The 16,129-nt window shown below is 35.3% G+C and overlaps 1 protein-coding gene across 4 annotated transcripts in view; it reads left to right on the plus strand.

The window, feature by feature from the left end:
- LOC117394303 (intermembrane lipid transfer protein VPS13B-like) overlaps positions 1 to 16,129 on the plus strand; it is a 370,657-nt gene that overhangs the window by 157,782 nt on the left and 196,746 nt on the right. For all 4 annotated transcript variants that reach the window (XM_059012617.1, XM_059012618.1, XM_033992431.3 and 1 more), the window contains exons 21-22: positions 516 to 660; positions 13,987 to 14,114. In XM_059012617.1, the coding sequence (XP_058868600.1) occupies positions 516 to 660; positions 13,987 to 14,114 (273 nt within the window). The remainder of the gene's footprint in view (positions 1 to 515; positions 661 to 13,986; positions 14,115 to 16,129) is intronic.

Raw genomic sequence — 16,129 nt, forward strand, 5'->3', positions numbered from 1 at the left:
AATGATCTATTACTAAAGAAACATTTAAAACAATTGCACTATTCCATGAGTTTAAAGTGGTTGTAGCTAAGAAAAGAAGTCTGCAAATCTGTCAGTGCAAAGGTCTCAAATGTGTAGTTTGGTGCGACTCTCAGTTTCCATGCCTTAGACCCAGCAATGAGTTACTGTTTTACTTAGTCATGTCACCTCAGCAGAGCATGTCAGGTAATTGGGGAAGCAGCTGGTTGGTTAATGACAGGAAAGAAGGCTTTCAAGGGATGAAATGACCAAACAAGTGCAACACTACCTGAGTACATGACTTGCAAACATATATTTCTTAACCAGATATTGTTTTTTAAAATTAAACAAAACTGGACATTTCAGACCAATATAGCAAATGGAAGTGGATGCCATTATGATGTTATTGTAGCTACCAACCCTAAGGTTGTGTGTGTTTTATTACATTTAAGAGCTCAGTTAATTGGTTTGTAATTAAAATAGTTAATATACTGATTTATTGTGTTCTATTGCTGCAGACTGCAGGAGTCATTCCTGTAACCTTGCCTGTGACCAAAAAGAAGGAGGAAGAGTTGTCAGTTGGCAGTGCGCCTTTGGCAAAACAGCTGTCAAACCAGGCCTCTGAGTATGCTAGCAGCCCTGTCAAAACCAAAACGGTAACAGGTAGGCAACTTTTCCCTTAATTGAACTTGTAAATCACAGTTCAGTAAAATCAGCTGTAAAAACATTATGACATATAGTATCTGTCAACCTAAAACATATATATATATATATATATATATATATATATATATATATATATATATATATATATATATATACACTTAATTCTGGTTATATATATATATATATATATATATATATATATATATATATATATATATATATATATATATATATAACCAGAATTAAGTCAATTAATTAATGTATTTATTTTAAACATTTTAGTGGTTTTAAAAAAATATAACTTTTTTGTTTTTTCTCAACGATTGCCCCATTCTCTGGACATGACATAAACATTACTATAGGCCCTGTAATGGAAACCATTTGCCAGTTTTCTAACTACTGTACAGGAACAATAACCTGTTTTATAACTGAGCAGGTGTTCCTCAGCAGTTTCATCGTCACTAGCTCAATAACTGAAAAAATTGGTAGCATTTTTAATTTGCTGTTACCCCAAAAAAGACTGCTGTAAATGCCCAGGCTTACAAAGTCATTAAATTTAGTATGGCCCCATGCTTCACAGTGGATGAAACTCGAGTGGTGAAGTTGCTCAATGCATTCCTTTCAACAAGGATAGGTTTAACACCCTTAGGCCATGTCCCTTGTTTCATTTGTGCAGTTGATAACCTGAGCTACCATAATTTTTTTAGTATAATGTGCATTCATTTACACGTTTCAGTAACATTTCTATGTGTTATATAACACCATTTCTGAACTCCCCGTTTTTTTTTTTTTTTTTTAAACCAGGACCTAAGTCTTTTTTTAAGTACTAACAATAAGTCCTGTATTCACAGACTGTTTTCCCAAGGAACTGGAGGTGAGAACAAGCGTAATATTAGAGTTGGGCGATAATGACCTGTTCCAGTTGGCTATTGTCAACTACAAATTGGCACAATAATCAAGATTATTGTAATTTATTTTGTGACTTTCTCCCTAGTTAAGCCCGAGACAGACAGATAGGCGTGGCGTGACACCACTGGCCATTTTCACAGTGCGATACCGCTGTTATGCACCCGGACACACATGAGCGGTATGCACTATGCGTATGCACTAACAGTAGTTGTCAGTACCACAACGTAGGCTATGTACTCAAATATAAATTTACATATATGGCCAAAAGTTTTGCATCATCTAGTAGAAATAATAGGTTGCAGACATAATTAAAAAAAAAAAAAAAAAAAAAAAAAAATTCGATATTTGATTTACCGTCATGCTATCTAAGAAACTACAAAATGGTTTCTCAAAGGTCGTCCGGAAACAACAATAATAGTACAGTATTTCATGTTAGATTTCAAAATGTCACATTTTTTACTTTTTGGAAAACTCCATAAGTGATATGTAATTTCAATATGTCAACGTAACATTATTAATTCTATAGGGTGCGATGCAAAACTTTTGGCCATAGCTGTAATGCCCCCCATATAATCTACTAAATAAAAACACTGGTTTGTTTTTCAACGCTGTATTTCTGTCATCTGTATGCAGATGTATGAAATGAGCAATCTAAGCTTAACAAAGAAACATATCATACGTTGCTGACAGCGACTACTAAGGTGTTAGAAGATATATCCTTTTTTAGCCAGTTATTTAGTAAAAATAGTAGTGAACTACAGAAATAATAAAAAAAAAGTCAGGAAGGATGCTTATCAGGGGCGATGTATAAAATACTGACTTGCCTGTCCTTGTATGAAATATGGGAGGGATCAAACACTTCAGGGTGTTTGGACACCTCCATAGACAACAGTTTCATTCTTGATTTTTCCTGGCAAGCACGTGTTGTCAGCACTTGGCTGTGATTGGTTAATCCACCGACAGTACCATGTGGCAGGCAGAAAAAAATCACTCTGGATTTGATTTGAACGGTACCGCTCAGCGGCACCGTGGACTAGCGGTATCATCCCGCGCTGATCTGTCCAACACCATATGAAAACAATGGCAGCGATACAGGCGGCAAAATGCCTTGCGTGCCACACCGCGCCTGTCTGTCCCGGGCTTTAGTAGTTTTGCACACTTTAAGTAAGCCATATCACTGGATCATCACTCAGTAGAGGGGAAGATTGAATTAAAATCATTTCTTGCCCAGTTAAATTACATGGAACTTATTTAATATTCTTCATAATCTTGGCATGAACACGTATGTGGAAGGAGGAAGAAAACACCTTGGTAGCACTGGTGCTTATCTTTAGAAGCAATAATATAAAACTATAAATAATTGAGATACAAATTATTAACTAAAATATTGTGATAAACCATGTTAGTTTAATGTTATTCTATATGGGATATTATAGTGCTTTGACTGGGTAGCATAGTAGAGACGCACACTATACAAGTAATGTAAACTAATGCGCGTTGTACAAACCTTAATTCCACATTATATCCTGAACATTTTGGATGCTGCTTGTGCTGTTGTGTCTCCAACGACCTAAATGTGCTTCTCGTCTATTTTTTTTTTTTATTTAAATAAATGCACTGTTATTTTATGTGCTGATGTTTAAATTAAAGCATAAACATTTGAAATAATTCCACTTCATTTTCTTTCTGCACCACTCATCTAAGAACAAGAGAACCATTAGCAACTTCATGATTTACTTTAGCTTTTAAAAGCCAAGTTGAAATAGGCTCCTGTGAAAGGTCTTGTTGTATTGCTTGGTATCCATCCTTGCCTAATCAGTTCTCTAAAATGAAGGCATGTTGGCTTACTTATATTTATACAGTCTTTAATACAAAACTATACTTGTTGCTATTGTATACACATGGAGCCAAACAAGCTGCAATACGTCAGCCTCACTTTAAGTGGAGAGTGCTTTTGTTTTGCCAGTTGACCATCTGCAGCCAACCGAAAATAAACCGTGATCCAAATATAACTGATCCACCCCTAATCCCTGACAGTCAAGTGTGATTTTTGAAATGTTTCACAATCCAAAGTCCAAATACCATATTTATGAAATATGTGTAATAAATTATCTACCAAGAGAAACAAGCAAGTGAAAAGTCCTGTCCTCATTCTGTTGAAGGAATTGCTGCATTGTGCAATGTAAAGCACTCTGTTCTGTAAGTTATTACTTATTTCTCTTAACAAAACAAAATTAAATAAAATGAAATACAGAAAAGGAGTTTAGGCCATGTAAATAGGTATATAGAAAATGTATATTCCACTTTTACAGTGTTGTCAGTTACAGCAATTGTTCACTGGATGTATGGTATGCAACAACAAAAAAATGAAGGAAAAAATGATTAAACGGCAAGTCATTTAATTTACTGTATAGTGGGGGATTGTTAGTGCTGTCATCTTTTAATTATTTATATATTTGTTAAACTATGTATAAATTAACATATAAGGTACTCAACTAAGCATTTCAATGCCTGATATATTTTAATTTATAGCTTTGGGTATTATTAATGCATATTAATATTGCACCACCACCCCAAAAAAAACTTGATTACAAGAAATAAGTAGCAGAAAGGTCACTTTGTGCTTAGTATTTTATAAATTAATAAAAACAAAAACAAAAGAAAACATAATATGCTTAGAATGCATACTATATGTAAAGAGGGTCCACGTTAATTGACTGCCAACATGAAGACTAGTAGTAGAAAAAGATGAATATTTTTGCAGACTAAACTGTCCACTAAAATCTTCAGTTTTTCTAGCAATTATAAAAATGGTTACTGAGCTATGAGAATGTTTAGCCCATACAGTCCAGTATATCGGGAGGATTTTCTGATTTTACAGCTTTCTACAGTTTTCTATTTAGATCATTGCAACATGTGGATTCCTAATGAAGTTGCTCATGCATTAGGTGTTGGTATGTCAACCTCTCTGGAGGTCTAATAACAAATTAAGAAAAATAATTAAACTCGTAATTGGAAATAACTGTGGAATTGCAAAGCAGATGTAAAATTACAAATTGTTTCCTAGTCTAATCAAATTGTGAAGAGGGTAAAGTGCTTATAACGCGTGGTTTTAATTATCTGAAACAATAAGCTGCTCATATTCAGACAATCAGGGAAATGGCAACTGCTTTAAGTTATTTAGGGGGGAACGACAACTCGGTTTCATCATTTAACTAACTTCCTTCTCTGTCATAAAATCCCATTCCCTTTGTGATTAATTAGGTATTTAATTTCTGTGTGAAATTACTTTATGGCTCTAAGTTCAATAGTAATGAACAAAATGTGTAAGCTTTAACTCTCCTAGGATCTTGTGTTTTTTCTTACCAAATATTATTTTCTGTGTTGTAAGTAAGGGGTGTGTGAGGATTGTACAGAAAATCTGCTTATGTTGAACTACTTAGAACAAGCCCTAGAGTTATATTTAAGAGAACTGTTGACATTTTACATGTAATGATTGGAATTGGTTTTAATTAATAATAGGTTTATTTATTGCTTTTCCACATGTGCCAGTGATGGTAAGAACACGGGTAGAACACTTCTTCAGTGCTTTATTGTGAAATCTACAAACATGGCATACTAAAGAGAAAGCAAGCAAGATTATCTTTTGTTAGGAGAAATTCTGTGCTTTAAACTTTTTTTAAGCCAAACTTTGTAGTCGTTCGTGTAGTCAGTCCTTGTGTAGATCTTATATATGGCATGTCAAAGATCTCATTATTTGATGATTAACGTTTTTTATTTTGATATTAATATATTACAGTTTAAATACTACATTGTGATGGACCAATGTGGTTTTCTTTTATTATTAAGTTAGATAACACCTAATTTGTTAATAATCTACATAAATGTATTTTGTTAATTTTTATTTAATTTCTAATTACCTTTTAAATAAATTACCTGTGGATATTTATGTTAGATATTCCTCAGTATTTAGTCTTAGACTTGGATGAAGCAAAAGTTACATCTTTCCCCATTATATAAATTGCATACATTTCTTAAACATGGAAATTTTGTACAGTATATACAGTGTCTACTTTAATCATCATCATCATGTTGTCCTCTACTCAAATCATCTGAATTTGTGTTTTCAGTTTGTTTCATAACAAAATATTGATAGGATCCAAAAGCGACTGAAGTCACAAAGTTGGATTTCTTTTATTCCATCAAAAAGAAATATATGACTTAACAGATCATAATCAAGACCTTTTGAGTCACCATTCAAGTTTTGAAAGCAAACATTATGTCAGATTTTAGATATTTACTGAAATGTAATTATACAGTGAAGGGCATTATGTAAGTAAAAATAGTACAATGTTGTGGTTAGAGCTGTCCTGAACATTCCTGTGGCTGATCCTGCAGTAATAAAGTTAGATGTAATGTTTTGCAAAGATTTACAAATACATGCACATATGCATTTGCAGTGTGCTTTATATATGAAACATATGGGACATGTACAAAATGTTCCTTTCCCAAAACATTTTTCTGTTTAAATATTTTGTTGGTATTGCTGAAAGCATTTTTAGGGGTTAGTCATTGAAACTTACACAGCTATTCCTTGCTCTCTTAACTTTAGCAATCAAGGGTCTGAGCTGGTTCTTTCTTTGAACTGAACCAGTGAAAATTTCAAATTTTTGGGGGGCGCTATTTAGCATGCCAGCAGAGTAGCTCCTCTACATCCATTTATTTAAATTGATTAAACTGCAATTATTTATTTTTTGTTCATAGAAATTTTTCTTTATAACAGTACCCAATAGTATTCCTGTGTCTAAACCAAAAAACAAACGGACACAACCGACAGACTCTTCCCAACTCGAATCAACCTTCTCTGGAGAAGACAGTGCAGCGGCTGCAGGTAATGGCCTCCCTTGTAACAGCAGTCAGCAAGATACATTCCACGATCATCATTCAGGTCATTCAGAACTGAAACTTGGTCATCAATATGGACACTGCAATCTACTCTTGAGACATATAACAACCGGTTGCAGGAGGTGGAAACGTCTGTAAATGATATACATTCCAGGGTCATGACGCTGGAATCTTTTTGCAAAAATGTATCTACCGAAAATAATGCACTGAAACACAAAGTTGACAATTTAGAATGCATAAGTCAGAGACAAAACCTCTGTGTAATTGGAATTACAGAAGGGGCTGAGGCTCAAAAACCCACAGCCTTTTTGTCAGATTTCTTTATGGAGGTTCTTGGAGAAGAAAAGTTCGCTTCTCCCCCTGTTATTGACAGAGCACCCCCTGTTATTGACAGAGCGCATCGCTCTCTAGCTCCCAGACCTCAAGCCAGAGAAAGGCCACGGCCCATGATCATCAGGCTGCATCACTACCAAGCAGTGTTTCCAGAGAGAAATGGCCTCTTATATTTCGGGAGAAGCGAGTATATATTTTCCCCGACTTCAGCATAGGGCTATCGAGACGTTGATAGTTCTATAGCTTTGGACCACTGTGGTGTTATCTGCACCGAAGATTAACAAAGTGTATGTCTCTTAGCCTCTGTAGATGGCAATATATTTGTCCAGTTGGGTGCTTTTCCTGGGTGGAGCAAATTCTTTGAATTTTTGTCAGCATATGAATTGTGTTTTTCATAAACATGATTAATTAAGACCCCTGTAAGCCAACCAGATATCATCTAACGTGTTTTTATGGTTACAAACATACTTGTTTCTGCAGCTGAGAGACAAGCGAGTGATTAATGTGAATAAATCCCTTGGCTGAGGAAAAATAAAAAACAGGCTGTTCTGAAAACAAACAAACCCATCAAAAAGAACACTTTTCTATAAAAAAAAAAAAAAAGTACAAAAATGACAGAAGCTAATTTTAAGAAAAAAAATTCTGTTTGAAATGTACTCTTGCAAGTGTTGGCTACTCAGGCTGTGCAAAATGACATCTGGAACTTCTTATACATGATTCTTCATACACCAACAGTGCAAAATGCAACCAATGTCTGTTTTAAAGACTGTTTTTAAAGTACCATTTTTTGAAGAGGGTTAAACATCCTCTTAGGTTAAACAATTATCTCTAAAACTGTTGGAAATGTTTTCCTGAACTGCAAACTTGGTTTCATTTCTCAAAATTAACCTAAAGTTTTGCGATATGGATGACCATTTTTATACTATATAGACATGTTTTAACAACAGTGTTTTTAAACATTTTGTAGTTATGGCTTGAAAACAAATTGGTGTTTCCTATCCAAGAGGTTCTTGTATGCGATAGTGGAAACACTGTCAAATCTTCCAGCAGGGTTTCTCTCTTGTTGCTTCTGCCATCTATATAGCCAAACCTAACAGATTTTTTGTTGTTGTTCTTGTGAAACCTTACAGTTGGTCATGTTGATATCGTGAGCCTCTGGAGCTTCTAGTAAAACAAGAGTCTATTTTAATAATAATCTCACTCACATCATCAGAGCCTAATATTAGCTATTGGCACTGGGGAAAGATTATAACATTTTTAGTAAACATACCCTAATCTCCCTCCAGCGAGAAGTTCAGAATGAAATATTAGCAATAGCCATTTTAAAAATTAATGGATTGTTTTCGCTGAAAATGTGTCCTGGGTTGTGATGTCATCATTCAGTACTTTGAGTTATTTTGAAAATCTCATATTTCAGAGGAGACGTCCTAACATATATTGTATTAATGGTTTAACATTGAACCCTATACCCCCTCTAATATATTTTTAAATAGAGCAGTATAATTTTGACAGAAGTAGCTTGATGAAATGTGTGTGATTTTCATTGGCTAACAAACAAACAATAAAAAATGAGCAATCCGAAGGGTAATAAAACATTTTTGTAACACACACAAAAAAAACTCAGAATGTAAACTAATACACCAGTGCTGTACGTGTTTCCCAATTGCGTTCAGCCAATACAAATACATTAAAGAGTTAGGTAATAATAGTGATCAATCATGCCTGGTACAGCACTGCAAAGTGTTTTTTGTTTGCTCTCCCTTTTTCCAGTTTTGTGTACAGTCAAAGTTAATTTCACTTGGGTTTATTTTTGTGATAAAGCCTGCAGGAGTGCAATAATAAGGGTTTTGAGAATTCCACTGAATCTTGACAAATGCGTATGATTTCTCTGTGGTGTGCAACTTTTCCTCTGGTTTCTTGGAGAGATAGTTGTGGGGGTGTTGGCACACACTTCCATTTCCATAGGTCAACACTTTGGTTCCAGGCTTTTAGTTAAGGCTTCTGCCTGGTCCCTGTTTCAAACCCACAGATTGGAGGTTTGTAGTCACAGTTCTGAAAGAAAAAAAAAAATACTGTTGTCATACATAATAACATTTTATGCAATCCTGGTTTCCCTGGAGGTTTTAAATATTAACAAATGATGTTGAATAAATATTTAAATAAACAGAGCCCTCGTCCAAAACTAATAGTACATTTGTCTGATGTAGCCTTTTCTGCAGCTGTAATACAATATACAATGCTTCACATGATTATAAACTTGAAATAATAAAGAACATACCAGGAAAGAAAGAAACAAAAAAAAAAGTTTTAAAGCTCACAACCGCTGAAACTTATTAAAATAATTTCTTTTATTCTATATTTTCTGCTTTAAAGTAAATATTTGTTGGTGTGGAAGTTTAATAAAACTGAGCTTACCTTTGTTTTGTTTAACTTCCTATTACTTTTGAATAATGTATTTAGGCTAATATATATGCAATTTTAGCATGAAAATAAATACAAATTGTAAACAAAATATCCCCATCGGACATGACTGTGCAATGTTTCTTATTCTAATGTAATGTGTTCTTGACCCCAAGCAGAGCTACAGTGGTCACTTGTAAATTGACCCCTTAGCGATAAGGTGGGCGTGTCCACAACTCAGGTCCCATAGAGTTTATTGACAGACAGATAAGCTGAACATCCCTTCAGCCATGTAAAAACCTTTTACAGCGCCTGTGTCTAAAATAGCAGTTTTTTAAATACTAAACCTGCATATTATTGTGAAAGGGTAGTGTCGTGGCAAGGCTGGTTACCACCAGGAAGGAGACTCTGAAAAAAAAAGAAAAGAAAAAAAAAAGAAAACGGGAACAAGTAAAAGGTTTCAACAAAATAATTTATACAAAACACTCCTTATTAAGCAGGCTGGGCATCCACCTCCAATGTACCCTCTCTCCAAACCAAATACTTAGTTCCCTTTTTATACCACGTGGCTAGAACTTGATTGACGATCTATTATTTAATCAAGACCCATCCACATTCCACATGTGTATCTGGCAGGGATGGGGTTAATTAACCCCATCCCTATTAAAACTGAAATTCAAAATAATCATAATCTGCCCTGCCACAATTATATCGATGTGTTTTAACTTTTAATGTTTTAAGATTTGGCAAGCAATATATTTTAATAAATGTTAACATTAAGCAACTTGCCTGTATAGTGCGCCCACCTGATCTCTAAGGGGTCAATTTGGCACGTGACCACTGTGGCTTTGCTTGGGGTCAGGAAAATATTACGGCAGAATAAGAAACATGGCACAGCTATGTCTGATGGGGATATTTTGTTTACAATTTCTGAAAATAATTTTCATGTAAAAATTGCTAATACAGTGGTTTGCAGAAGTATTCACCCCCCTGCAAAGTTTTCACCTTTTGTTGGCACCTGAGCATACTCCACGACGCTTTCAAATTACACTTTACATGTAGAATCTACACAAACTACTCCACATTGATACAGTTAAAAAATGCATATAGAATATAAATAAGTAGGATTTACATAGAAAAACAGATTAATCTCAGTTGCATAGGTATTCAACCCCTTTGCTACTGCAGCCCTAAATCAGCTCAGGTGCAAATGTTTGAAAGGTCACAAAATTAGTGAAATGGTTTCAGCCTGTGTGTACTCAAAGTGGTTTAACGTGTAGATAATTTCCCTCAGGTAGACTTTCAAGCTGCAACTCACATAGTGAGCCAACAAAGCAACCATGAAGACCAAGGAGCTTTGTGGAAAAAGGTTTTGTGTTCAGACGAGACAAAAATTGAACTTTTCGGTCTAAATTCGAAGCGTTACATCTGGCGCAAGCCCAACACTGCACATCACCCAGTCAACACCATCCCAACTGTCAAGCATGGTGGTGGCAGCATCATGTTATGGGGATGCTTCTCTTCAGCAGAGACTGGGAAGCTTGTCAGGATAGAGGGGAGAATGGATGGTGCAAAGTACAGGCGAATCCTTGAGGAAAACTTGTTTGAGTCAGCCAAGACTGAAACTGGGGAGGAAATTCACATTTCAGCAGGACAATGACCCGAAGCACAAAACCAAAGCCACACTGGAGCGGTTGAACAAGAAGAGAATTAATGTTCTTGAGTGGCCCAGTCAAAGTCCTGACTTGAATCCAATTGAAAATTTATGGCGGGACTTAAAGATTGCAGTCCATCGACGATCCCCAACAAACTTATCAGAACTGGAGCAATTTTCCCATGAAGAATGGTAAAAAATGTCACCATCCTACTGTGCAAAGCTAGTAGAGACCTACCCAAAAAGACTCATAGCAGTAATTGCTGCAAAAGGTGCTTTTACCAAGTACTGACTTAAGGGGCTGAATACTTCTGCAACCAGTAAATTTCATTTTGTACATTTTCTTTGCAAGTTTTGTTGACATTTAACCTCCTCCTAATATAACAGTGTTCAGTTTAACCACTACAGCTTTGAATAAAAAAAGTTTGTTTGAAAAACCGTGCATACATTATTTGTAATTCAACAAAATATGAAAACTTTGCAGGGGGGTGAATACTTCTGCAAACCACTGTATAAGCCTAAAGAAATTATTCAAAGTAATGGGAAAATATTAAACATAATGAAGGTACTCTGTTTTTATTAAACTTACACATAAAGAAATATTAACTTTAAGTTGAAGTGTCAACCAAAATAATGGTATTTAATTAATTGTATTTTGTAGTTCAATGACCTACAATGATCTTTTGTTGTTATGGTATGTGGTGAAGTGTCCCGCCCCTTTGTTTGTTATTTGTTTATATTATGATTTATGTTTATATTACGGCGAAGAGCAGATTATTTGTTATTGTTTTATTATTTTAAAAACATCGTGAGGATGCGTGACTGATCAGCTACTGATTATTTAACTAGCTGACAGTCACGCATCCTTACTAAACTTGTGCAGACTTTGGCTGAGGGGTAATAAGATAATTAACAACTAGTTAACTCCTCGACCAGAATATAAAAGCCTCCAGCTGTCCGCGCTAAGGCGGAGTCAGGGGCGAGACGGGTTTTGTGGAGCGATAGAGAAAAAGGAAGAACAACAACTGCTAAGCGTGCTGGGTTTTACACCAACACAATACTTATTTGTTTATTTGTTTGGCCAACGCGCCTTTTGGTTTTGTTGTTTGTTTAAATCTTTTGTTTGTTTTATTATTTAATAAAATAGCTGAGCGCCGTAGCACTCAGTTTCACCACTGTCATTCCTTGCGTGTTTTGGTTTCTGTTTCCCGTCCGTGACGTCACCATTCACATGCCACTCAACAACAGCTCGGCCACATGGTGTTATTTTTGGAATGCATTACTTTAAAACTGGACACTGTTCTAGTAAAACATTTTGTAAAATAAATCCCTTCGGTGATTTAGGTTCTTATGCACAGTGTTTTTGACAGTAAGGTCAAGAGCATGGTTTTTCCAATATAATGCCTTTTGTGGATAGCATGTGGAGAAGGGGAAATGATTGATCTCCGTTTCTAAAAACACAAAAGGAGTGTTTTTGGTGTTTGTATTAATAGGGAAGATTTGCCCTCTGTTGGGATTAGTACAATTCCTCATCAATGACAATCAGTCAATGTAATGAAATGGTACACCTAACCCACCACAGGGGGAAGCATTTGTTTTCCATTGTGAAGTACCATCAGTCTAGACACAAGGGTCGCATAAGATACTTCCAAAGCCACAAAATACAGTAATGTCTCTATGTGCTGCACATAAAAATTTACCATCTGGATATATTTCACATTTCTCCCTACATTTCATCTGCTTGGGAAGATTACCCACTTTTAATGATGACCTCTATCATTTGTGACAGGCTGTATATCCAGCTGCAATCCCCAAGTCCTTATGAACCAGCCTTAATATAAACAGAAGGCAAAGCTGCACACCTGCAGCTCGCCTACTTACAGGAGCAGTGGTCCCTGATTACAGAGTTTTATAAACTTTCCCATTTTAAATACGTCTGTGATTTCGCACGTCCGTGATTATATGCTGGTATCTAAGGCAACATCTTCAGCTGTTATTTTGGATCAGAGGTCTGAAAACGTTTTTAAGATCGGTGACATCACCCTTTGGGATGGCTAGAGAGCAGTCAGCCTTAAAATTACGGAAGATGCTTCCTTTATTCTTTGCACAAAAAAGAGCCCGTAATTTTATGACACGTAAATTCAAACATTTATAGTGGAGTAAATCTCCACTTAACATCTATAGGGTGATTCTTTGCTGAAATCAGTTACACTACATTTTTACTGGTTGAGTAAAAAAACAGTTCAAATGAGTGGTAAAACAGCTTCAGTCGCCATCCTGAACTGAGAGGGGTTTAAGTGCTAGCATACTACAGTACTAGCAACATTATGGATTCCAAATGTGAGGATGGAAGAAGGATGTTTTGAGGACTAAATGTTAAGCTTTTATGCTTTATTTGCGTGGTCCAAACTGGCTAAGCCATTAACTTGTAAACTAAAATGATTGCTATAAGAAAAGAAAATACCAGTGACAATATCGTTTGTCACAAAATTGCTGTTGTGTGTTCTTGAAATATAGTACACTTGCCAGCAGAGCCAGAATGAATCTCCATCCCCAGAATCTGTAATTCCTGCCTTATGAGTCAGGATGCAGTCTAAGTCTTTGCATCTCTGTATTTTTTATTTATCAGTGGTTCTTAATAATTTAATGGTAAATATATTTATTTTTGTGGTAAGTTATGTTGAAAATGTCCCTTCATTTAAGTTAAATATCCCAGGAAATGCAATAAGAAAATACAGTAAATTTCAGAGTAAACGGAAAATATGAACTTGATATAATTACAGTGTAATTATAACATCATCTCTTGCCTTTTTTCGATTTCTAGCCATTTCCAATTTATGCAGCATCATTCTATACCAAATAGAAGACGGGTTAATTAAAGTTTGCCATTTTACAATTGCTTTTTTGACACATTTTTACAAGGACCACAAAACACTTTATAAAATTGTACCGCAATGTAAAATAACTAAAATCATGACTAAATGAGTATTTTACTGTAATTTAGGGATTTATTTTGTTTTGTTATTATTTACTTAGATTTTAAATATGAATATATTTGGAACAAATAATAAAGCTGTAAGGCAACAAACATTAGGTGATCGGTGTTCATTTGTGTGTTGCAGAATCCCGTCCATTGTCATTACCAATGAAAGTCATGAACAGTGCATCGGAAAGCTGTGTCAGCCCAGAGGAGAAAATGAAAGAATTCATTGCACTTGTGTGGAATGCTGTCAAACGTCTCACATTGCAGGTAAGATCATGAATTTAATGGAACAACCAGTGTTTTTGAATGAAGTGGTCTTTTCTAATAAGATTGAAACATATTTTAACTATGAGAAGTCATTTTAAAGAAATGCATATATAAAAGCTTAAACTTTTGATGTTATATATTGATCTTTTAGGCATTGTTTTTTTTCATACATATGCAGTGCTCCCTACTGTACAAATGACCACAACACAAGTCACTGAATTCTGTGGATTTTTGTGCTGTTGATAAAAATAGAAAGTTCCTATAGGTTGATTTAAAGGAAAGCATGGTTCTAAGGCACCATCTTAGACACTCAGTATATCGTATATAGAGAATGTAATGTAAAATCTGGTGAAATAAGTCTATCTCAGGATTCAGTAGTTCTTCACTAAAAGTAAGTTACTGTATGGTCATAGGTGAAGTTGACTCCAGTAACTTCTTAACCAGTTGGCCATGCGAAAAATTCTCCAGAGCGACCATTCATCGGGCAACAGATGTCGCACCCCCACTCACCACAACAAAGCAGGGATGGTTGAATCAATTTTTGCGTCACTGTAGTGCAGTGCTCCCTGTAGTGTATCATATCCTTCCTGATTGGGATAGGTTCCACCAATAACACACAGGTCCTGTCCATTGATGAGTATCCAACGATTAGTTTGAAGAGCACAGACTAAACTACACACATCTTCTTTGACCTTCCCAATGCTCTAATGAAACCCGCGACAGCTGCATTTTAGAAAAGGTTCTGATTTAGAGGAATAACAGAATATATAAATGCCTGTTGGTAACATGAATTATTCCACTTATGAAAAGAACCATACTTGATAGATCATCGTCTGCTATAATGTGTGAGGTGTGCTTCATAAGTAGGATGAATCTGGAACCTGCTTAAAAATCTCTTTTTTTACACCAGACCAGGGATGCAGAATATTCCAGTAGTTGGGAGAAACCATCCTGATGACATTTCAGTGGATTAAAAACAAAAGAGCAGCTGTTATAAAATGATTGGAGATTTCAAACAAAGTTAGACTGTTTAGTTTTGTGTGGGGTAAACACAATTTGATGTATGACTTATTTTGCCGTTTGGAAATTAGCTGGACAGGTTTTTACACATGTTGAATTAACGCAGACAGAGGGGGACAGCAGGAAGTTTAAGCTGTCTGGGCGAATGGTACTGTATGAGATCTAGCTACTAAGGACATCTTTTATATTATTGTATGTATTCGATTGTATTTAAATGTAATGCAGTAACTTTTGAATTAAAAAGGAGTTTGTTCTAGTTCAGTCTTCAAGATATTTTTAGTTTATTGTTTTCTGACACAGAAGACATTAAAAAAAAAAAAAGTATTGTTTTAATAATCATAAACCCAATTTATTTGAGGCACACAGAAAGAAAATGCAATTTCTTAATTAAAAACGTAATCGTCAACATGTACTTTGTTAAACTCACCATGCGTGTGAACCTATTAATCAATCCTGTTTGTACTTTCTTATATTGAAAGTACAGTAGTACTGATAGTTCAAAGTCTGCATGTCAAACATTCTGCTATGAAAACAGCATGAAAACCTTTGCAGAATTATTATTATTATTATTTGTTTATTTAGCAGACGCCTTTATCCAAGGCAACTTACAGAGACTAGGGTGTGTGAACTATGCATCAGCTGCAGAGTTACTTACAATTACTTCTCACCCAAAAGATAGAGCACAAGGAGGTGAAGTGACTTGCTCAGGGTCACACAATGAGTCAGTGGCTGAGGTGGGATTTGAACCGGGGTCCTCCTGGTTACAAGCCCTTTTCTTTAACCACTCGACCACACAGCCTCCTATAATGTGTTTTTAGCAAACCAATTTCTAGTTTGCAAGCTGAAATAAATATATGTTTATATTTAACAGCAATGTTCAATGTCTGCCCTCAGTTTTAACATGGTCTTGCTTACGTACAGCAACATGCTAAGAAACAAAATTACAAGAACTGCTCCAAAGCAATACATTATATTTAAAAATTGAGATTAGAATC

Source organism: Acipenser ruthenus, chromosome 3 (genome assembly GCF_902713425.1).
Source record: "Acipenser ruthenus chromosome 3, fAciRut3.2 maternal haplotype, whole genome shotgun sequence".
Taxonomy (NCBI): domain Eukaryota; kingdom Metazoa; phylum Chordata; class Actinopteri; order Acipenseriformes; family Acipenseridae; genus Acipenser; species Acipenser ruthenus.